This window comes from Armigeres subalbatus, chromosome 1 (genome assembly GCF_024139115.2).
Source record: "Armigeres subalbatus isolate Guangzhou_Male chromosome 1, GZ_Asu_2, whole genome shotgun sequence".
Classification (NCBI taxonomy): Eukaryota; Metazoa; Arthropoda; class Insecta; order Diptera; family Culicidae; genus Armigeres; species Armigeres subalbatus.
In genome coordinates, this window is record NC_085139.1 from 32,975,179 (window position 1) to 32,998,655 (window position 23,477).

At 36.8% G+C, this 23,477-nt stretch overlaps 1 protein-coding gene across 2 annotated transcripts in view; it reads right to left on the reverse strand.

The window, feature by feature from the left end:
* LOC134223598 (BTB/POZ domain-containing protein KCTD3) overlaps positions 1 to 16,843 on the reverse strand; it is a 32,195-nt gene extending 15,352 nt beyond the window's left edge. The window contains exons 1-4 of one of the 2 annotated variants that reach the window (XM_062702783.1): positions 16,470 to 16,843; positions 15,752 to 16,077; positions 14,683 to 15,684; positions 14,503 to 14,622 (exon numbers count right to left, since the gene is read on the reverse strand). In XM_062702783.1, coding sequence (XP_062558767.1) covers positions 14,503 to 14,622; positions 14,683 to 15,684; positions 15,752 to 16,077; positions 16,470 to 16,525 — 1,504 coding nt within the window. In that variant the 5' untranslated portion in view covers positions 16,526 to 16,843. The remainder of the gene's footprint in view (positions 1 to 14,502; positions 14,623 to 14,682; positions 15,685 to 15,751; positions 16,078 to 16,469) is intronic. The other variant, XM_062702793.1, reaches the window with a different exon arrangement.
* Positions 16,844 to 23,477: the final 6,634 nt, after the last annotated feature.

Below are 23,477 nucleotides of genomic sequence, written 5' to 3' on the forward strand. Positions count from 1 at the left end.
TTGTTTAGTGTTTATTTTGGGAGGAGGAGTACTCAAGCAAATTTTTGGAGGAGTTTTTGAAGAAACTCATGAAGGGTTTTGAAGGGTGCAGGAATTTCCAAATGAATTTTTGAAGGCATTTTCTAAAAAGAATCTGAGAGGATTTTCGAAAATAATTCCAGAAAGAACTGCTGAGTTTTTGTAGGTATTTCTAAAAGAGGAAATTCCAGAGGAATCCATAAAAAAATCTGAAGGAATTTCTACAGGAAATCAAAGGCTTGTTGATGGGTAGAGAGAAAAGGTGTGAAATGTTATGTTACCAAGGTCAATTCGATGGATACGGGGAATTGACTGATATCCCATTGTTATTAGCTGTTTATGGAACAGCTTCTCGCAAGGGCAGCTGTTGTATAATTGATAATACATCCATGTGCTCAATAGAAAAGTGTCGGTTCAAGTCCTTCCGACTGCCGAATCTTTTTTCGCAATTTATCATAAAAAAACACCTTAAATGGCAAACTTAACTGTGTGTATAAAAATTGAACAACTTTTCCGATAAACGATAAACAAGTCATTAATCAAGAAAAAATCTCAAAGGCATTTACGAAAAAAATCCTAATACGTTTCCAGAGGAAATGCCTACTGGTTTTCATCCGGTAATTTCCTCGGAAATTGTCTCAAGGAGTTCTACAAAACTCCTCCGTAATCGAGTTCCAGAAAGTCTTTCGGAAATTCTTTCGGAATTTCCTCCACATATTCCTTCAGGAAGGAAAGGAAAACCTTGGAAAATTCGTTTAGGTATTCTTCAAAAATTCCTTAAGAATTCCAAGCAACTTTAAGCAACTCCGACAATCTTAGATTTTCTCGAGAATTGGACATTCCGTCAAAGCGTCGTTCAGAAATTCCTCCAGGGATTTCTTTGGAAAATCTGCCGAATTTTTTAAGGGTATAAATCTAGAAATTAAATAAATGTTGAAATTTTCAAGATAGGATATCTATTTCTCCAAAAATTCGAAGGGTTTCTAAGAAATATTCCAGAGCTTCCCTCAGGAATCCTATAAGTAAAAACTTCCTCCAGGATTTTTTTTCTTTGGAATTCCAGGAAATTTAATCTTTGGAATTCCTTCAGGAATTGCTTTGTAGAATCCTCTACAATTTTTTCAGTAATCCCTTCGGATATACCTTCCAAAGATCCTTCACAAATTTCTTTTGAAATATCTACAGAAAACGATTTTAAAGTTCCTTCGAAAATTATTTTAGAATTTCTCCAAAAATTCTCTAAAAAATCCTTCTGAAATTCATTACCCGATTCCTTTAGAAATTTCTTTAGGCATTGAAAATTTGCTAATATGTTTTTTTAGGAATTTTATTTGGGAATTGCTTCGGAAGATTCTTTTAGGAATTCCTTCGGATTTTTTTAGAAATTACTTAGCAAGCAACTTGACAATTTTTCCTGAAAGCTCAATAGGAATTCCTTCAGAACTACCTTAGAAAATTCCAGCATGTTTGATAACTCCAGGAAGAAATTTTTGGCCTTTCCCTCAGGATTTCTTTACAACATTCTCCATATCTTGTGATTTTTTTCGGGGACCTCTGGAATTCATTCAAAACCCCTTTAGATTTTTTCTTTCGAAGATTTCTTCGAAAATACCTTTGAAAATTTCTTTGAAAATACCTTCAAAAATTGCCTTTGGGATGCATTCAGAAATTCTTTTAGGATTTTTTTTTTTAATGTCTGTAGGGATTCTTCCAAAATTTCTTTGAAAGATTCCTTCTGATTTTTTTTCGGGATTTCTTTCCGTTTCCGTCTTCAGTTCTTCAGGAAAATACTCCAAAAATTTTAAAAACTATTTCATTCCTTAATAAATTTCCGAATGAAATCCAGCAGGAATATTATATGTGAATTTCCCAAAGAGAACTTGAATGGATTTTACCTAGAACACCAACGCAGAAATTCTCATAGGGTTTTACCAAGACGAGCTCGGCCCCGTGACACCTATGAGTAGAGTTCTCGAAATTTTTTTTTAAATAGGTGTCCAACTAAAAATCTTTCCTCTTCCTCAGCATTCCCAAGGACGTGGCCAGGGCAGATATCACCTGTTGTAGAGTGCCTTGCTTCCATCTAAGAGATAGTCTCTTACAAAAGGCTATGTTTGTACCACCTATGAATTGCTGAATGCTAATGCTAGATTCTCAAGGAATGACTTTTTCTAAGTAATTAGGAATTTAAAAAAAATCCCGGTTTCCTCCAAAAATTCTTTCACTCCACTAAGAACTTTTTTGGCATATTTAACTAAATTTAAGGGATAATATTCATTTTGGTTGGCCATCGTGCTGTTTGATGATCGGCAACCGTATAATATTTCAATTTTCGACATTGTTGTTTCATAAGGGCGAAAGTCGCAAACGTAAACATTGACTTTTTTGCTGATTCCAGGAAGATTAGAGACTTCTGGCGGAATTTTCAACTTCCGTTCGATAGTTCCAAGTAGTTGTAAGCTGGAAGCGGTTCTAGTTGTTGAGGAATTTGCAGGAAAAGGCATTGTTTACGTTTGCGACATTCGCCCTTATGAAACAACAGTGTCGTTTTAACTGAAGTCGATTTTTATACGGGTTATTCGTACTGTGTGAATCAAAAAATCCGCGTTAAGTTAATTTTTTCAGCCATTGATTTTTTCATCCACGCCGGTTCACGCCGCCGCCGCCGCCGCCGATAAAACCCAACGGCGCGCCGCCGTAACGCCGCCGCCGCCGGGGCAAAAGTGACCACCACGCCGCCGCCGCCGATTACATGACCGGCGCACAGGTCTAGTTTGAGGATACATTTTCAAATGTATTCTAATAGGCCTTTTCACGAGACGTTTAAAAACAGCTGATTTTATCGTCAATTGACAGTTCTTCTATGAAGGTGTATCGAGTACTGTATCGAGTATCGAGTACTGTGACGATTTCCAGGTAGGTGTTTATATGAAAATACTGTTTTGTAAAAGTGGAAAGATTCACTCCGGCTCAGTGGTGCAGCAACGGAGAGCGAATGTTCGAAATCTACATTTTTGTTTTCTATAATTGGACCAATTAGGAGTGAAATAAATGGTTAAACAATATTGAGTATTGTGCGAAATAAATGGGAGACTTTTTTAAAATTATCAATCATAAGCCTACGGCTTCCAGAAAGTATAAATCTTTAGTTTCCTGTGCAGTGAGCCGGGAATCGGGTCCATAGGCCCAAGTAGTGATTTACTCTATACTGCCGTGAATCGCATATTTGTCCCATATGAATAGGAAACCCAGCAAAGATGGGACAGATATGCGATTCACGGCAGTATAGGGGGTAAACAAAATCGGGTCAAAACTGGTTATTTATTTTATTTTTTTTTGTCGGATATCGATCCGACATCCGATATTTTCAAACCCGACATATCGCCGATACCGATATAACACCAAATGAATATCGCCGATATCGATAAACCTTCAATGTGCACAGCCCTAGTTGATTCGATTCAAGCGAAAAGGCAAGGGATTCCGCCAATTGTGGTTAGACCTGTGCGCCGCCGCCGCCGGTGGTTTTACTCGCGCCGCCGCCTCCGACGATATGGGTCGGCGCGCCGTCAATCATAATTTTGCCACGCCGACGACTAATCGCAATAAAAAAATCAATTAACTGAAGTCGAGACGAGCCAAGCACGACACACTAAACAAATACAGCGTGGTGGAGTTAATTGGAATAGTACTAAACTAGTCTTATGGCAGTTCATAAATGTTGTTAAGGTGGATCTCGTCAAAATTCAATTTCAAATCTACCTCAAGCGATGGTGTCTCTAAGTCGGTGAAGTGACATACATTGTCTTGGTTAATTAATAGGTTGGTTGATAAGTTTGAGAGTTTGAACTTTATCTAGTATAACAATAAATAAATTGTTAAACTGATCTTTGGAATGCGTTAAGCCAAGGCTTCATTCAGTCAGGCACCCAAACTTGTAGGTGACTCGCAAAATGGGTTTGTTGTGGTTCACAAGCTTTTGTGGGGCCTGGATGCATGACCAGAGCATCCCCATTCTTAAAGGATCTGGCATTGGTGCAGGAAAATTATTGCAGTTTCTAAATTTCAAGTTAAGTTGCACATTAGTTATTTTGACAATATTTATTTTTTTATTTCTTTAAATCAACTTATTTAATCATTTTTTTTTGTTTTTAAATTTGTGCAGTAAGACAGTTGGCTTATAAGGCAAACTGATTAAGCAAAATAATTAAATCCCAACTGTGAATGCTTTACCAAATTTTTTTGTTCCGACTCCCGAGTAAGTAATTTATATTTTGAAATCAATTTCTGAATATAACTGACAAAACCACTTGCTGAGCATCAGCAAAGCAAATATTGCTGAGCAAATATTACGAGCATCAGTTAAAAACGCTTCTTATTTTCTTATTCACAGCCATTGTAACCCAGAACTGGGGCGTTGTCGCCTCGCTGCATAGTATTTAGTCAAATTATTTAGTTAAAACGTCAGGTATTTTCAAACACAACGAAAATTTAATTTTATTTTATTGTCTTGAAATTATTTAATACTGTATTGTTAAAGCCTTATTCAACCGTCTACTATAAATAGCTTAAATCTGAAAGCCTTATTGTAAAATTCCTGAAATTTCTGAGAATATTCGAAGAAATATCGTTTAAAAATTAATTTATGAATTCCTTCGAAAAATACTCCATATATTAGCTCGGAAATATATCAAGAAATGAATTTGATAATTCCTCCAGATATTCCTCCGAAAAGTTTCTTTTAAAAAACCTTAGAAGATTATTTTAGGAATTCTTCCTAAAATTAGTTTGGGTATTCCTTAAGAATTTTCATTACGGATTTCTTCAGAAAATCCTTTACCATTTTTTTCGGAAATTCCTTAAGCAATGCTTTTGGATTTTATTTTACGAATTCCTACATTCTCCTTCGGAGACTCCTAAAGGAATTCCTTTGGAAGTTTCTTTAGCAATTCCTGTGGAAATTTCTTAAGGAATTCCTTAAAAAATTCCATTCGTTTTTCTGAGAATTTCTTCGGAAATTTTTCCTTTTGAAATCGTTTCAGCAATTATTTCATGAACCGCTGGAAATTTTTTTCTAGATATCCATAAGGAATACATTCAAAATTTGCCTAAGGAATTTCTTCAGAACTTCTTCCAGCAATTCTTTTTTTTTGTGTCTTTATTAGGGAGACTTTCAGCCCAAAGCTGGCTCGTCTCCGTTCCAGCAATTCTTTTGAAACATTCTCCGGGAATTCTTCCGGAACTTCCTGCAGGAATTTTTTCGAAAATTCCTTTATCTTCCCGAAAGTCTTTTAGTGTTTATTGTTTATTTTTGGATTTTTTTTTTCGAAATTCAATAAATAACTACCGTGGAGGTACCATATTCTGCGCATTTAAGAAAATTTTAAAACAAAATCGTTGTTATCGAGAAACCATAATGATTTATGAATAGCTTTATGTAGTAGTTGTGTAACTATAATCCACGGAAGACTATGAATCATTAAAATTTTGATTAAATTGACGAAAAAAATATATTATCAATCGATTTGTGAATTGCCATATGGTTCCTAATTCTGCGCACATATTTTGAAATGTTCCTAATTCTGCGCACAATAATAAACACTCAGTTTGAGTAATTTTTTTCTCATGAAATGGTTTTGAACATTTATACAAATATTTCATTATTTTGCACGTTTTTACTACCATGTATGTTTCCTAAAGTCTATCTTACAACAACGTTTTACCGTTCTCGTACGCTAGTATACGAAAAAACGTCCGCTCCAAAACGAACTTTTATATAAGACCTGGTGAATTAGACCCAAACCCAATCGACTCAGCTGTGATAGGCTGTGATGAATTGAGATAATGCCTGTGTGTGCGTGTATGTGTGTATGATGTATGTGTACAAAGATCTTATTTATTTTATTTTTCAAGTCCATTATCCGATTGCTCGCCATCACCACAAGTTGCTTTCACGATCCATTTTTTCCGTTGACAACTTTGCAGATCGGTTATTGTATTCATGTCAATGGTCAAGTCACTGTTTTGCCTTGTTTACTAAATTCGCCATTGATGAAAAGGCAATTTTTTATTCCGATCGAATCCGATATTTATATAGAATTGAAATAAATGTAATCCAACGCGAATAATAAGACCAGTCCTACATAAATGCTAATGTTGCCCAAAGTGCTATTTTCTCAAATGTAGGAATGCCAGTCCGACCTAGGAAATCTTCGAGTGGAGAATTATGTCGATTTTTCAGTAAATATTATTCGTGCTAGTAACGTGATATACACATTTAGATTATGTAGATAACTCTAAGTTTAAAAAACGCTCAGTGGAGCTGTAGCCAAGTAGCAGATATCCCTTGTCTCTTTCCGGATAATCTATCTTCGCATTTTTTTTTGCTCCTCTTGTTTTATTTCAGCATTTTGAAATATGTTTCCTTGCCAAAACAGTTGATACGTTCAATTTGGGTTGACAAGCCAGGCTTATTATACCTATCCATTCCGCGCGCACAATTAGGGGCTATCCACAAACCACGTAGACCGAGATTTCACTTTTCCAAACCCCCCCGTCCCCCCTAGTAGACTTTCGTAGACTTTTCCGAAACCCCTTCCCCCACCCCTTGAAGTCTACGTAGACTTTTCCAAATTTTGCAAAACCTCATATGTGATTGGAAAAATATGGAAATCAACCACGTTTTAAGCAATTCAGCTATTCAATTCTATTTCCATGTAAATATTACAACAAAGTTCGTATTTCAAACATAATAAAATCAAACTGAACAAAATCTAACAAAACGAAAATCAAATTGAAACGAAATCAAATTTAATCCTCTGTCCATAACTTCTAAAATCAAATCTCAAAGCCATTAATTTAATTACTGTTGAATTCAATTCCTCCTAGTGGTGTGCGCCACCATCGCCGACACTTTTGCATCGGCGCGCCACTGATAAAATCTGTCACGCATCTGACCTATCATTCTCAACGCCGGTTCAAAATTAGGAAAACCGAAGAATTTTCAGATTTTGGAAAAACTTCGAGTTGAAATTCCGACAATGTCAATTCTACATTCCAATAAGTTTTGCGTGGAAATTTCGTAAAATTCCCCAATTGATAACCTTGAAATACCCCAAAGAACTCTCCGTGATAATTCCTATGCTTTTCTTGAAAATTCCATACAATATCCCTCTGAATAATCATCTGTTGAAATCCCAAGATTTTTCTTTTAAGGCTGTGAACCATTCCAGCGATTCGTTTAACTTTTAGTTAAAGTTTGACAGATCGATGGTTATTTTCTCTGTGGTTAAAAATAACCCTGCTCCGGAGCTTGGTTAGATTTGACAGTTCTATAGTTAAACTTTCTTCACGAGAAAATTGGCGCCAAATCTATTTTGTGCCAAATAACTATCAATCTGTCAAAACTCAAATGGGTCGGCTTCGGGGTAGAATTTTAACCCCAATGGGAAAATAACCATCGAACTGTCAAATTTTAACTAAAAGTTAAACGAATTGCTCAAATGGTTCACAGCCTAAATTCTAAAAGTTTCCTTGTTAAGAAAACCCGAGTAATTTTCCGTGACAATCAAGAATTATTTCCCGAGTTAACTTTAAGTTCAAACGGACATTCCATATTTCCCGTGGAAATTTAGAATGGTTTCCAACGATAATTTTTAATTTCTCTTACAAATTTGAAGCAATTTCTTTAGGAAATTTAAATAAATCTTATAGGCATTCCAAAGAATTTTCTGAATAATTTTCGGTGGAAATTCTGGAGAATTTTCAGTTGAAATTTTTGTGAACTTCTCGTAAAAAATTCGAATAAATTTTCATGAAAATTCTGTTTTTTTTTACAAAAATTGCATTTTTTTTTTGTGGAAACTCAAATTGTTTTTGGTGGGAAATTAAAATAATTTCTCGTGGAAGTTTTCAAAAATTTATTTAGAAATTTCGAAAATTTTCCATCGATAATTCCAAAGAATTTGCATTATAACTGCCGAAGAATTTTCCACGGGCATTTCGAATAATTTTGCTTATATGTCCAAAGAATTCCTCGCGAAAAATTCCGAAATTAAGAAAAAAAAATCGAGGACTTCCCAGAATATCTCCAGTGAATGTTCTGGAGGGTTTCTAGCGGAAATTTCGGAGAATTCCCTTCACAAGCTCCAAAGAATATCTTTTGGGCATTCTAAAGACTTTTTCTGGGATATTCCAAAATGCTTCCTGCGCTGCCGTAATCTGAAAAAGTGACGTATACGCCATTTTCCAAAAATGGTGTTAACGAGTACTACTCATCGAGCTCTTTAACAGAAAAATGGAAACAATGCATGATGTAAAATGACTGTTACGTCACTTTTCCAGATAACGGCAGTGCGTAAATTAAAAAAATCCGTGGAAGTACTTCAAGTACGACATAATTTCCATAGTTTGCAAAGAAGTTCCGAAACTTCAGTGGAATTCATAACATTTTTTATGGAGAAACGCAAAAGATTATTTCGGTCAAGTCATGCAAAAAACGGTCAAGTCATGCAAAATCAAACTAGTGAACTCCGCTCAAGGCTGCTGTATATCGTTTTCGAAAAAAATAAATACAAAGGGTCTACGTAGACTATTGGTATACCCCCCCGTCCCCCTTCGTAGACGATCGTAGACTTTTTCGAAACCCCTCCCTCCCCCTAAAGAGTCTACGTGGTTTATGGACAGCCCCTTAGGAACATAAAGTAAATTTTGTGCCATATTCTGCGCAACATAAAATGCTTTCTATAAGATAGAGATTACACTCTGGAAGCCGATTTTCATCATATTGAAGCAACAAATAATCTGCTTTTGCACTTCGCTTTAAAAAAACGAGCCCAATTTTTTTTTGCTCAAATTCGAGAAAAATTTGTTTACGTGCGTTTCAGCGCTGCTGCTAATGGAGGCCATTTTTCGACATTTTTCGATTTTACCGATTTTGTTTTTCTTCATATTTCCGTTATCAACGCTTATTTATTGCTTTATTATCTGCTCATGACAACAATAAATTCCCAACTTCTTGATGACATGTAAGTAAATATAATAATAACAGTAAAGAAAATTTAAAAAAATGTTTTAGTATCAAAGTGCGCAGAATTAGGAGCCGCGCAGAACAAGGTACGCGCACGGTACATCGCCAACAACTTGATTTTCAATACATTTCAAAGGATTTCATGAAAGATTTACCGAAAAAAAATCTGGAGAAATCTCCGAAGGAAATCTTGGAGGTTTTTCGAATAATCTTTTAAAGAAGTCCCTGGAGGAATATTCGAAGGAATTCCGGGAGGTATTTTCTTGAATATTTAAGATATAAATTTCTGGAGGAATTTCCAAATAAAATTTTGAAGGCATTCCCAGAAAAAAACCTGAATGGATTTTCGAAAATAATTGATTTTTTGAAGGTAAAATAGGGGAAAAGACGGCTTTGGCAGGTTTTGTTCTATTTTTGGCAGGGGGTCCCGACTAGAAGAGCATAACAAAAATTGAACACAATTCTAACATATTGTGATATTTATAACTTATTTTGATACAATTTTGTTCTCAGTAGCCAATGTCTTTCAAATGTTTTAACAGGATTATATCATAATATGATTTGAAAATGCTCAACACCGAATTGCCCAACAGTAGGCAATTGAAATAGATGTAGCAAAGTCTCCCAGCCATAGATATCACAACGCTGATATAATTTGAAAAGGTTGCCTTATTTGTAATGTTGTTAATTTCATGTTCTCGAAAAATATTCTTGTTCAGACAAAAACAAAAAAAAATATGATTGTTGATCACAATCTGGAGACCTATCAAGACCTGTAAAAAATTCAACTGCACAGAAACAATATATTTTGTATCTGATTCTGTTATAAATTTCTAACAAAATATGTTATTTTTATGATAAAATTGTAACAAAATTTGATAGTTTTTTGTTTCCAGTAGTGTAGTTTTTGATAGAAATTTAGATATTTTAACAACATCCTGCACCACGTTTCTAACAAATTTTGTTATAAAAATTTAGTATAACATAATAACATAGTATGATATAATTTTGATATGACCTTCTAGTCGGGATAATAACATAGTATGATATAATTTTGATATGACCTTCTAGTCGGGGTTTTTGTCGACCAAATTTTATGAAATTTGGCCACAATATTCTTTGATATGCAAAGAATGTTTAGGACAAATTTGAGCATAATCAGTCATAAAAAAACCTGACAATAATAGAACAAAACCTGCCAAAGCCGTCATTCCCCCTACTTCCCTGAAGGAATTTCTAGAGGGATCGATAAAGGTATTTTTGAAGGATTTTATGATGGAATTTCCGAAGGAATTCTCAAAGAGAATTACGAAGAAATTCTTAATAGAATTTCAGAGAAAATGCCAACTGGTATTTTGACGTAAACTACGTCTAAGGGGAAGACTCGGATACAGGGTGTAAAATGAAAATTTCAAAATTGGAGACCGTCACGAAATCATGTAAGATTTGTAACGTTAATAAGTCCTTTATCTTTCAATGGATTTTAAAGATTTATATATCAATCGATTCCCAAACTCTCCACCAATTTACGAGTAGTATTGAAACTTTTGATTATCAACGCTAAACTATTGAAAATTTTAGTTCTTTCATACATCATGCATTCCCTATACAGCGCGTTCCAATCCTTGGTAATTGCCTACTTTTAGGGTATTATCAATTATTGAACTGGGGTGCATGAATGGGGTGGCCCAGCTGCTAGACAGTGGAGTCCCTACTCCCTCACAGAGTGGGAGATGCTGCTAAAGATGGGTGGTAGTGTCGGTGGGATGGTCCCTTCTCTTCTATATAGAGCGTACTATATATGATTTTACGCAGTTTACGTCGAGCGGTCGTGTCTTGTATACAACCCCAAATTTTTTTAAGTAATTCCTTAGTTTCTTCAAGGATTCCTTTGGAATTTTTCCCAGTAATTTATTCGCAATTTCCTCCAGAGATTCCTTTGAAGATTCGTCTAGGATTCCCTAGGAAATTGCCTCAAAAAGTTCTACAAAAACTCCTCCGGAAACAAATTACAGAAAGTTCTTCGGAATTCCTTCGGATATTCCTTAAAATTTACCTCTAGGAAATTCATAAAGTTTCGTTCTTTTGGAAATTCCTTTGAAAATTTCGTAGGAAATTGCTTTTAGAATTGCTTCATAAAATCCTTTAGGAATTATTTCGTAATTCCCTTAGAAATTCTTTCGGATATAACTTCCGAAAATCTTTCGCAAATTTTGACAGAAAATGTTTTAGAATTCCTCTAAAAATTCCTTCAGAATTTCATTCATAGATTCCATCGAAAATATATTTAGTCTTTGAACGTTTGCTTTGGTATTTCTTCGGAAATTAATACGGAGAATTATTTTGAGAATTCCTTCGGATTTTTTTAGAAATTCCCCTAGTGGTTCCTCATCAAGCTCTTTTGTATGGAAGGTTTATCTTTTTTGTATGGATCGTAACGCTAGGCTTGACTCCTCCCTCCCCATTTAACGTTCACGTAATTTGTGAAAGGCCCCCAATAATTCCGCCACAACATTCTCCATTTCTTTTGATTTTTTTCGGGAATCTCTTCAGAAATTAATTCAAAGAAATTTCTTCCGAAATTGCTTTTGGGAACCATTCGGAAATTCTTCTAGGAATCCCCTAGAACATTTTTTCGAAATTTACTGAAAAGATTCTTCCTGATTTTCCTGCGGAAATACCTTCGGTTCCCTAATGTGAACTATTTTTGAAGTCGGTGCTACCGGGCATAAAATACCTATACATATAATAAGCAAGGCCAGCGTGCCCAAACCTTTGTTCCTTATGACGAATAAACGAGTCTACATTTAGCAAGCAAACAAGCTAGTTCGGTTTTGAATTTCTTCCGTGTGATTTGTGGTTCAGTCGTGGGTTCAATAGTGAAGTTGCCCATGTTCGGACAAAGTATTTTTACACTAAGTTCTTTCGAAAATTCCTTCAAAAATTTTGTCAGAAATGTCATTATAAACTCTTTTCGCTATTCCCTCGGAGAGTCCTTTTTGAACCCCTTCGAAAAATTTTTCAACAATTTCTTCGGAAATTGTTTTAGGAATTCTTTCGGAAACTATTTCATTCCTTAATAAATTTCCGAATTAATTCTGGAAGAATATTTTATGGTTTTACCTGTGGTTTTACTAAAGGAATTTTCCAACGAGAACCTTAATGGGTTTTGAAAAAATGTCAATATGAATTTCCGCAGAATTTCTTATAGGGTTTTACATACGAATTTCTAATAAAACTTAGAAAAAAATCGTAGTTTTCTCCGGAAATTGAAAACTTTTTTGGTATATTTTATCTACTTTTGAGGATAATATTCAATTCGGTTGGTCATCGTGCCCCAGTCTTATTCAGCCAGAGCTGATTTAAGTGATGTTGATCATCTATTGAGATTTGTGCATACAAGAACGCGGCGTGGGGAATAACCTGTCCATTGTGGTTGTCATTAGTGGATTCCATCGTAAATGTCCTTCCAGGATCCAAGGAGCACTGCAGGGGAACGAAGTAGCACTGCAAATTCTCTAAATATACTAGATATGCAGCCGCTCAAACCTTGCTCAATTAAATATGTAACTCAAAAAATAATAGTTAGAATTTTTCTGAAATTTAGATATATTGGGAAGTAAATCGACTGAAGTTTACCAAAATCCTGAATTGGAAAAAACTTTTGGAAAAAATATTAACAAATTAGTCCTATGACACCGAAGTCTCATTCTCAATACTGCTCAAGGGTTACGAAAAGTGAAGCAGGATTCGTTGTTAAATTTTGATTCATCAATATCAGAGAATGATAAAATAGTTTTAATTTAAATAACATTTTGAGATCAGGTACTTTTTAGTGACGCTGGTAATTTACTATTGAATGTGCTGTTTGATGATCGACAAACATAGAATATTACAATTTTAATCCTCGATTTTTATACGGGCGATTCGTACCGTGTGAATCAAAACCGCGAGAATTCAAAAATCCGCGAGTTCATTTCATCCACGCCGGTTCACGCCGCCGCCGATAAAAGCCAACGGCGCGCCGCCGTGACGCCGCCGCCGCCGCCGGGGCAAAAGTGACCACTACGCCGCCGCCGCCGATTATATGACCGGCGCACAGGTCTAATTGTGGTATTATTCATTGCCAAGTTTGTCAAAATTCAAAAAGTAATTAAGATTAAAACAGAAATTTTGCTCTAATATTTCTCATAACAGGATTTTTAAAGAATTTTATTTAGTTCACTTTAAGGCTTCATGACATGTCATTCAGAATGGCTGCCTTGCGGCTTATCAACACAGTCAAACAATCACTCACCCCACCCACTCGGATATGCACCGATAATTTTAATTCATATACTGACTACATACCTGACCATCTTCTCACTAAAAAAGTAAATCTGGACTCAGTTCGAATTTCAATCTACGCGGCGGAATGATGATATCATCACATAGCGCTAATTTAGGGAAGATATATAAGCAAGTGAACAAAGTGAAAAAATTCCCCCCAGTAACGCACCATGCCAACGACGTCGCCGGTTTCAACACTCTGCACATCGTCGGTAGCGTCGTATGCAAGCAATCATTGATCAGCAACAGACAGTGATGTCGATTTGAACTATTGTGGAATTATAGCGGAAACATGTAAAATATCGATAAAATTAATCAATCTTTTCCTAACGCATTATGTATTGATGCAGTAATAATATCTTATTGAATCTGTTTTGAAGTGCATTGTAAAAACTGAAAAATCGGAGCAAATAATGATCTTGTTATTGGTGTGTTTGAGCAGCTGGCAACAACGGTTTAAGATGTAAACATAAACAGCCAGCCTCGTGAAAACAAAATTCATAAATATTCATATAAACCAAAGAAAAACTGATGCTTTTCTGACAAATTCCATTAGTTAATCCCATACTTAGATTGTATTGATTAATACTGCGTCTAAATTGGGCTGAATTCTTCCGAATACGTGCAATGTTTACTGTTGTTGGATGTTAACAAAAAATGAATCCCACGTGTATGCTTACTGAATTGGTATTGGAAGTTTCCACCACTACAAATCCATGGTTGATGATTTTTATGACACAATCACATAGAAATTTGAGTGTCACAACGCTTCACCTTAACAAAAAAGAACAAAATAATATAAAACTTTGGAAAAGGCATTATGTCCCATGTCCGAGTTGCATGGGAAAATGCTGCAGGCATGGGAAAAATTTCAAAACCCCACGCAGCGGCGACAGTGCTAATCGAAGGAAAGTGTTCTAATCTCATTTTATAATCCGCCTATGCAACTTGATTCAATGTGTGGAAAAAAAAGTGTGGAAAATATGAAAGATGTCGTTAGGTATTTTTTAACATGATCTACGCAAGTATGTCAACTACTAAAGCCAACAGTGCCAACTTATTTCTAATGTGAAAATCACAGGAACTTGGAACCGTTCCACCACGGCAGTTTCTAGAACAATACTTACTTGTAGTCTTCGGTGTCAAATAAACGGAAATAGCTGTTATGGAATCGTTCGATGGGTCTTTGTACAATTCTGTTACCAGCAGATCGTTGTCTTTCATTCTCAGTGGAAACTTTTGCATATCTGTAAAAATTATTTCAACAATAATTATCTATTATCTTCTTTGAAATTCGCAACACGTACCTATGTAATAAATAGAGCCATTGTTGCAGCCAAGCAACAGAAACGATCCAGCCGTATCGAACGCCAGAATCGGAACCAGATCTTGAATTTGCCAGTGCTGTGTCATCGCATGCCACACGCCAATCTTACCGGAAGACGACAGGGCCACCAGCTGGCTGCCGATGAAGAACAGATACTCGACCCGCACGTGCAGGTTGAAGATACCGACGTCGGTCTTGCTACCGTCCTCCGAGATTCCCCACAGTCGGATCTGACTGCCGTATGAGATTGCTACCATTTTGCTGTGAGACTGCTCGCCGGCCGAGGTGGCCAGGCTCATTTTGGCGTTTATCGCTATCCGCTCGATCGGATGCTCCACATACGGGGACACGAATATCTGCTGCCAGCCACTGTAGTCCTTCAATCGATAGCACGTGACAAAGTGCGCGTAAGCCACCAAAATCCAGTTGTGGTGAGCTTTGATGATCTGAACACGCATTGGATCGGACCACCCGGATGACTGTCCCGGTCCAAACACCAACCCCACATCGTTGCGCATGTATTTGTTCAAATCGACAGAAGAGTTTCGAGAATGGTGACGCATCATGTCCAGCGAAGCCGTCCTAGAGTGTCCGGGAGCCCACTGTGAATTCCTCCCGTTCCCATTGTATGACACTCGGAGATCCCACGATGAGTTTCGAGAGTGACCAGCATGACGAGAATTGCTTGCTCCTCCAGTGCTGCTACCTGATGAACCCGAGCTTTGTGAGAACTCAGGAACGCGAACCATTGAACCTGGTCGGGGGTTCGAAGGTGGATGTCCCACGCCGCTCCCGGAAGCTATCGATGCAGGAGAAATGCCGACCATCTGTTGGGAGGATGTACCATTTTGCGGTTCGTGGTGGGGCTTTGATTGAGCTGTTTGAGTGGAGCTGTTCGAGCCAGACGAAGAGCTAGGTACAGCCATTCCGCTTAAGGAGCTCGTTGTCGACGAAGGCAGAGTAACCTCTTGTATTGGAATGTCTGAAATTAGAAAACAAATGTTTAAAAATGAACTTATTTAATATTTTCATTTAGTAGATTTACATACTTGGGGCAGAAAGATATCCGTAAAATAGCACATCTCCGCAGCTTGATTGATCCATCTCTTCGCATAGCATAAGCCTCTTGATCAGCGGTGAAATGTTGTAGAATTCAGCCTCATGTCGCAGCACTCGGATATCGCAGGACTTGATGTCGATCTCCTTGGTACGCAAGTAGTTCAATATGATCGAGAACAGTTTTGGGTCTCGGTCGATAAAGATAGCATCCGTTTCATCACGTAAGCTCGAGATGCGACCATTTCTTTCGGAGTTGAGCAAGGAAGTGAAGAAAGTATCCGGAACCCATGTCAAAGTTTGACGCGATGTTGAGAATCTGATGAGGAATGAGAATAAAAGCATCTATGCATTTAATAGTTCAATATTTTATGTTTAAACAAGTGACCTATTTAAAATTTTTGTTCAATTATTATGTTTATTATTATTTGATAATTTCAGATATCAATTAAAGCTTTACACTTCCGTCCAAAACAAATAATTATTATATTATCATGACTATTTATAATTATGTAAGTTTTATTATTAACATGTTTAACTAAAAACTTTTTTTTCAAAAAGATGTCCAAATTTCCAAAATGCAACAACCAAACCCTATCTAACGGTATGTTTCTGATAACGGAGTATTGATCAACAAACTACGCATATTGATTTTGATAAGATTTGTTATTTTCATGGTAAAATCCCACTTTTTTTCTCTCTGTTACTTACCTAGTTCCGCCAACATTCAAATTGACGATATCGCTGATGTGGCTGGAAAAGGCCATCTTATTTTTTCACAACACTGCTGCTGCCAAACAATTTTCTTCTGCTGGGGCTGGGTTTTGGGGCTGCTGTTCGTCCTCCGCCCCCAACAAAGATTTTCCGTCTTTCAATGTTGCACAAAATCTCGCCGTACCACGCCTTACCTCATGCACCGTTGCGCGGATTTTCCTATGGAATGCGTGAATTGCACTTTCAGAAAACGATAATCATCATTTCGAGCGATTTAGTTGGGAATATCACGAATTTTTGGGGAAGTAAATTTGACCAACACAGCACGAAGCAAAAATTTTCACAACACTTCTGCGGATGAAAAAGGAGAGAGACAGGGGGAATGAGAAAAATAAATATTTTTGACATCGCGACGTCGGCGGTCAACGTCAAATGCATAAGTACGCAGCCAATAATTCGGTGATCAAAATTAAATCGAACGGCATTACCCCGAATAAAATTTATCACAAAATATACAAAGATATTGCGCTTTTTGCTCTTTATAAGAGGTCTGCGAGATTTTTTTTCTCACAGTCATCTATTTCTCACACTCAATACACTCAAAAAAGTTTGATTTTCCGTGTATAATATTTGTGTATGAGTGCTCAATCTGAAAACAAATAGACGTCAAATCATGGCGGGAATCGATTTAGTGTACACGCTTACATGTGACTAACGAGTAATGGGTTAAGGGGCAAGCCAGAGTAAACGCGACGTGCGATGCGACGCGACGCGACTCACGTAAAAGAATAAATCATTATCATCAGGCTGTCAAATTGCACTGTCGCGTCGCGTCGCATCGCACGTCGCGTTTACTCTGGCTTGCCCCGGGTAAATTTCAGTAACAAAAATCGATCAACCCGAAATGAGAGTGAGTGTGAGAAAAAGAAGCGGGCAAATCACAATCTACACATAACTCTTCAAATTGGTGAAATCGGCCATATTTTAATGGAATATTTTAGAGCAAGATTAGATTTTACTTGACACTTTACCGGTCGCTACTAAACGCGCTGCTATAACAGTAGCGCGACTGACAGGTGACCAAATTTGGTAGCGCGATAAGAGCGCTGCTATTTGATGAACTGTCAACTGTCAAACGTCACCGGTACGGAATAGAGCAACCAAATTGAGAGCTGAAAATACACTGAAAGAAACGGCATAGTAATGCCTACCATATCAAAGGTCAAATTGAAAACATTTTACCACTTGATTTTGGTAGAACGCAAAACGTTCTTGACATTACTACAAACTGCGGTCAATTTTACTATGCTTTCTTGATCACACAGATACAGTGAACGTTCGCTAATTGGGGTTTTTCTAGTTGGGGCGCTTTTTAGTTGGGGGTTCGCTAATTGGGGCGAAACCCAATTAAAAAGCAGTCAAACGTCAGAATGTGATGTCAAACACGCATTGACGTTTTGTTTCCGTGTTTGGCGGGATCGATATATTCTGGCGCGTAAAATTTTCCTTCGTTCAACGCAAAAAGTAAACAACATTGACGCTTGTCAAAACGCCCCAATTAGCGAACGGCATTCGCTAGTTGGGGTGAGGTCGTGCCCCAATTAGCGAACGATCACTTTATATGAAATTTAACCATTTTCTTGTCGTTGCTACTATGCATACGAGTGTTTCAAACATAGTAAATTTTACCATGTAGCTCGGTTCCTTAGGACCATGCTATTATGATTTCATAGTATTTTATCTGCAGCTTTCAATATGACATCAAAAATAAAAAATAAAACAGAACGCATTTATGGAGAAGCAATCAATTTATTTTCGATCAATTTCTATAACAGCCTTTCACCTTTTAGCTTACAAAATAAACAGACATTTAAATGTTCTTAAATTTCAACGGCTGCAGCTCTAGCACGGTTTATTCGATTAGCGAGTATTTTGACGAGACTTTGCGTACTACCCGAATTCAACATTCTCATCGACAAGGAAGAATCAAACTTTCTAAGACCAGAAAGTACAGCAAAGGAACGATAACGCCAGAAGTTTTTGGTGGGTTCATATTCCGTTGAATTCTGCGCGGATGAAATCCTGTTGCATTGGTTTTGGAGAGAAAAGTTTAATTTTCCCATGATGGATAAAAAAGATTTGTTCACTTATTTCCAGCAGAGTGCTATTAGATTGTGATACCGCTGCTGCCGTTCAAATTTAGTTATCGCAGTGATAGAAAAAAAACTGATTGAAAATGAAACTTTTAGCCGAACGGAGCTGGAATACCATGCAGAAACTGGTTTCGATTGGTCTTCTGGAATAATGGAATATTTGATCATTTATTTCACTTTTATAAAGTTAAATCACAGATAACAGATATTTAGGCTAGAACAAATTTTATTGATAATCCTGTGTAAACTTTTGAATTGATATACGTTGGCCCACTACTGCCATCTACTCAACTGATTGCGGCAGTACAAACGAACGCAGCGGATTAACAACCGTCGACAACGTGTATTTGACAACTGCATTCGGGCTGCGTTTTCACTAACAATGATCATTGCGCCATCTCCAATCGATTGCCAAACGCGGTCCCAATTTAAAATACATTTGAATTAATGATTGCGGATGTTTACACACGTATCGGATGCCAGCCTCAATATCTGTTATCTGTGGTTAAATGTACTTACCAAAATGATAATATTCTTGATATAAATAATTAATTCGAAATAAATGAAAAATATTTGAAATATGTTATAGTTATAATATTGCGTTCTCTTTGTCACGCTATAACAGATGATGACTATGACGGCGTGAAAAATTTTGACACTTGTACACGCAGTGGTAAAGTTGCTGTTGAATCTACCATGAATTCAGCATTATACAGTAATGACAATCCACATAGTAACGTGGACAATATTGTGGTAACTCATAAAAATATTGAGGTTGAGTTTACAATTTTATTGCATAGTAAACTTAAGCAGAACTGCGTGTTTTGTTCTACCATATATTTTTTATCAGTGTAGTGACCGATACGGAAACGAGTGACGAAACTAAAATGAAAGCGGTGCGCGGGTGATTAAAATGCTCGCGACCGATAATGATGCTCTTAGGTAACTCATTTTGCACTCACCGTATCAAAACAAAGTCGCTACACAGAACGAAAAAAAGTTGTGTTTTCAACATTTTTCTACTTTTATTTTAAAGGTGAGCCAAATTTGGTATTTTTGAGTGCTAAATTATTTGAATTAAATGCAAAATCATTAATCTGAATGTTTTTTTCCCAGTGTAAAATTGTGATTTTCACAGTGAAAGCAATCAGAACAAAATTTAAAAAACAATCAAACAGATTTTCATATTCCATAATTTTGGCAACAGTGATAACAATAATAATGTGACTGGCAACCCATGACGAACTGTCATGCCAGAAATTTGAAGAAAAGATAGTAAACAGTTCTGTCTGCTATGGACGAAGAGAATTATTCTGATTTTCGCAAAATTCGTATAGGTTGAAAAATACAATAATCCGGAGTATTCAATTGACACAAAGGCACACCGAATGCCGGCTAAAGATAATGCTTTTTGCGACCCGGTCATCTGAAGAAAATCGGCCGACATAACCTTCAACGATATCGGAAAGGTGGTCTACCGGAGGAAACATCCGGCTGCGCAAAAGATGCTGATGCTGATGGTGCGGTTCCTTCCGAAGAACTGCAGAGCAAGGAAGAGGAAAAAAGGGCAAAAGGGAGTTGAGAGAAATCCACTGCCGGAGAAGGAACTGTTATGCAGAAATGTTATACCGGTAATAGGGTGGCTCAAAAAACACTTTTTCAAGTTTGTTGATGGGCCGCCCTCTTATTCGGTTCTATTTGATGCCCTAATACTCTGGACAAAATTTCAGCCAAATATCGGTCAACGTTTGGGTGGTGCTAAACTCGTTTGAAGTTTATTTGAAAAAATGTATGCAGAAACATCCAAAAATAGTGATTTGCAGTTGGACGGATTTACGATCAAGAATCATGATACTCATTCAGTTCTTGTAGAATTTAATACAAAATGTTGTGCTGAAAACCGCGAGAAGATTAGAGTTTATTAGACAAAGATATATTAGCATTTCACTGAAGTGTTGTAGGGGTGAATTTACTTCTTTTCAAAGGTAAAAGAAACGAAATTTGCCTAAACCCCACTTCAGAGAAATGCTAATAACTTAGCCGGGAAAACTTTAATCTTGAGAGCTTAAAGAGCTTAAAGCTTAGAATCTGTATCCAAACATTCAAAATTATAAACGACCCTCCAATTTACCTTCGAAATTTCTTCAGACATGCGCGCTCTTCAAGAAGTTCATTACTCATCGTTCCTAGATGCCTTTCAAATATTTTAAAACAATCTTATCGTTTACGAGCCATACAAATTTGGAATGATCTACCTCGAAATCAAAGGAGTGAAAGAAGTTTTTCTACTTTTAAAAGAAATTTGAATAATGTATTTAGTGTATAGGCGAATTCGAGAAGGATCCAGTGGTAGAGTGCGCTGCGAGAGTTTGGGAGAAAAGTTGACAGAAGCGATTATTTACATTCAAAATCAATTTTTTTCCATAAAATTTACTTCATTCTTTGGTATATTGTCTCATGTTTTCCACTGGCAATGGCTTCTTGTAGTATTTAAGCAGCTGTTGAAGACGAATCCCACCAAAATAAGCCGCGAATTGAAAATCCGGGAATTCATAACCAAGATAGTGTGGTGGAGGCACTGCAAGAGATGTGCTTTTTAATCGGAAAAATCATATGCAAGCACCCACCGGATGGAAGCTCATCCCAAAGAAAACAAAATTTTCTTCCAATTTGCGACTATTTCAGCTTTCATAAATTGTTGGATTAACGAGAAAACCCGAAAATCGTACTCCCTCCGTATGCTGCCAATGCACTTTTTTGGCCGACGACACTTTTTTCGTGGTTCTTGTGACGACCACCAGATGTCGAAATGATCGATAAGCTTTACTCAAATTCGCCTATAGTCATTGGTATTAGATGTTGCAAGGCGATACCAGTTCCGTAATGAGAAAAAATACTAAATGTAAGTTTGTTACCGAGGTTCCTAGATCGTAGCTTTTCTAATTTTCTATTGCTGATAGATGTAGGGTAAATCACTACTTGGGCCTATGGACCCGGTTCCCGGCTCACTGCACAGAAAACTAATTATTTATACTGTTTGAAAGCCGTAGGTTTATGACTGATAATTTTTAAAAAGTCTCCCATTTATTTTTCACAATACTCAATATTTTTCAATTACTTGTTTTACTCCTAATTGATCCAATTGTAGAAAATAAAAATGTAGATTTCAGAATCTCGCTCTCCGATGCCACACCACTGAGCCGGAGTGATTCTTTTCACTTTTACAAAACGGTATCATCGAATAAACACCTACCTGAAAATCGTCCTAGTGCTCGTTACAATCATTGCTTCAAGCTTTTAATAACCACACCATAATGCTTAACACATGCACTTCAATCTAATCACTAGAACGTATCACTAGAACTTATATAAACATAATTAGAATGCATTTAAAAATATATTCTAAAACCGAACAAAAAATCACCTCGGCCCAAAAACTTCTAGCCGCACCGTGCTGCCAAAAGGCCAGGAGAATGAAAATGATCCTTCATCGTTAATAGGAAAACTGTCTAATACGTTGACGCTATCATGTTATTTATAATTCTCTCGATTTCAAAAGGTGAAAAAAATATTGTTTTTAAGTATTTGGAAAAAAATTGGATGAGTAAATATATCTTCTCAACCAAATAAAAATGATTATGAATGATACCATCTGGCATCTTGTTGTCGTGGAACGTGCATATTTTTGTTTACGTCGCATTTTCCACCGTCCCGAGAGAGAATGAGAGAATAATGTTGAGAGATTGAGTGAAATTTTGCTTAGGCCGGGAACTGGTTTTATGATATGCCGGAATGGAAATCGCTATGACTGAAATTAGTGCTGCACCTCGTTAATTTAAATCAAATAAAAGCTTTTTTGAACGATATTTAGCACGAATAGCTATTTTTTAAGCAGAAGTGAACCCCGATGCAATATTATACAGCCCACAAAATTCAGGAAAAGTTGCTTCCTGTCATAAATATCAATTGAATAATGCAGTCGTACGCATGTTAGGCCGGGAATGGGGTAAGAAACCCTATTGCCTGATTTTCTCAAAATTGCACGCGGCGAACCCTTCATGAAAGGTACCGCCGCGCTTTCTGCACCCCGTTTACTTGATTCTTATGGGTGAATAGCATTGCGGTGTATCGTTTGGCGCGGCCGTACCTTTCGATAGTCATTCGCCGCGTGAAGTTTTGTGCAAGTACCCATTTGGGAACATTACAAACGCCGCGCAGTGTATCATATCCAGGAAATCTGACAATACATGTTTTTAGGAATATGAACGGAAGGATGTCGTCAAATAATGTGGATTGCAATTGGGTTGTTTAGCTCAGAAAAATATCGAATTTTTGGCAGTTTAACATAAAGAACATGCTTTCCTGATCTCCAACATATTTTTATTTTGTTTGTAAACCTCTTATTTACATTTCTATACAGCAAACAATAAGCCATTTTAATCGATAGAATGACACTAACATTCATAGAATGACAGTTAGCCCATGCAGCATAAGAACAAATTTTTAGTCCCATATAAATTTAAAATGCAAATTAAAAATAGTTCCGGGGCTCCAAAAATTCTGAAAAATTGGGGTTAGGCTCAGTTTTTTATGCAGATTCAGAATATGTAAAAACATATATACCCCTAAACAACCCAATTGCAAAAAATAAACGAGACCAGATGATGAGATGGTGGCGAGCCACAGTAAGACTCCGGGATCAGTGCGACTCTTCTAGTGTTGTGGGAAACGCGATCGGTGTTGCAGTGGAGTGAAAATTTATATTGAGTACTTAATTTGTAGGAGCGGCTGGAGTATCTGACCAAAATGTTTAATGACTTTTTATTCCGGAACAAAATGATTCGTCCCTATT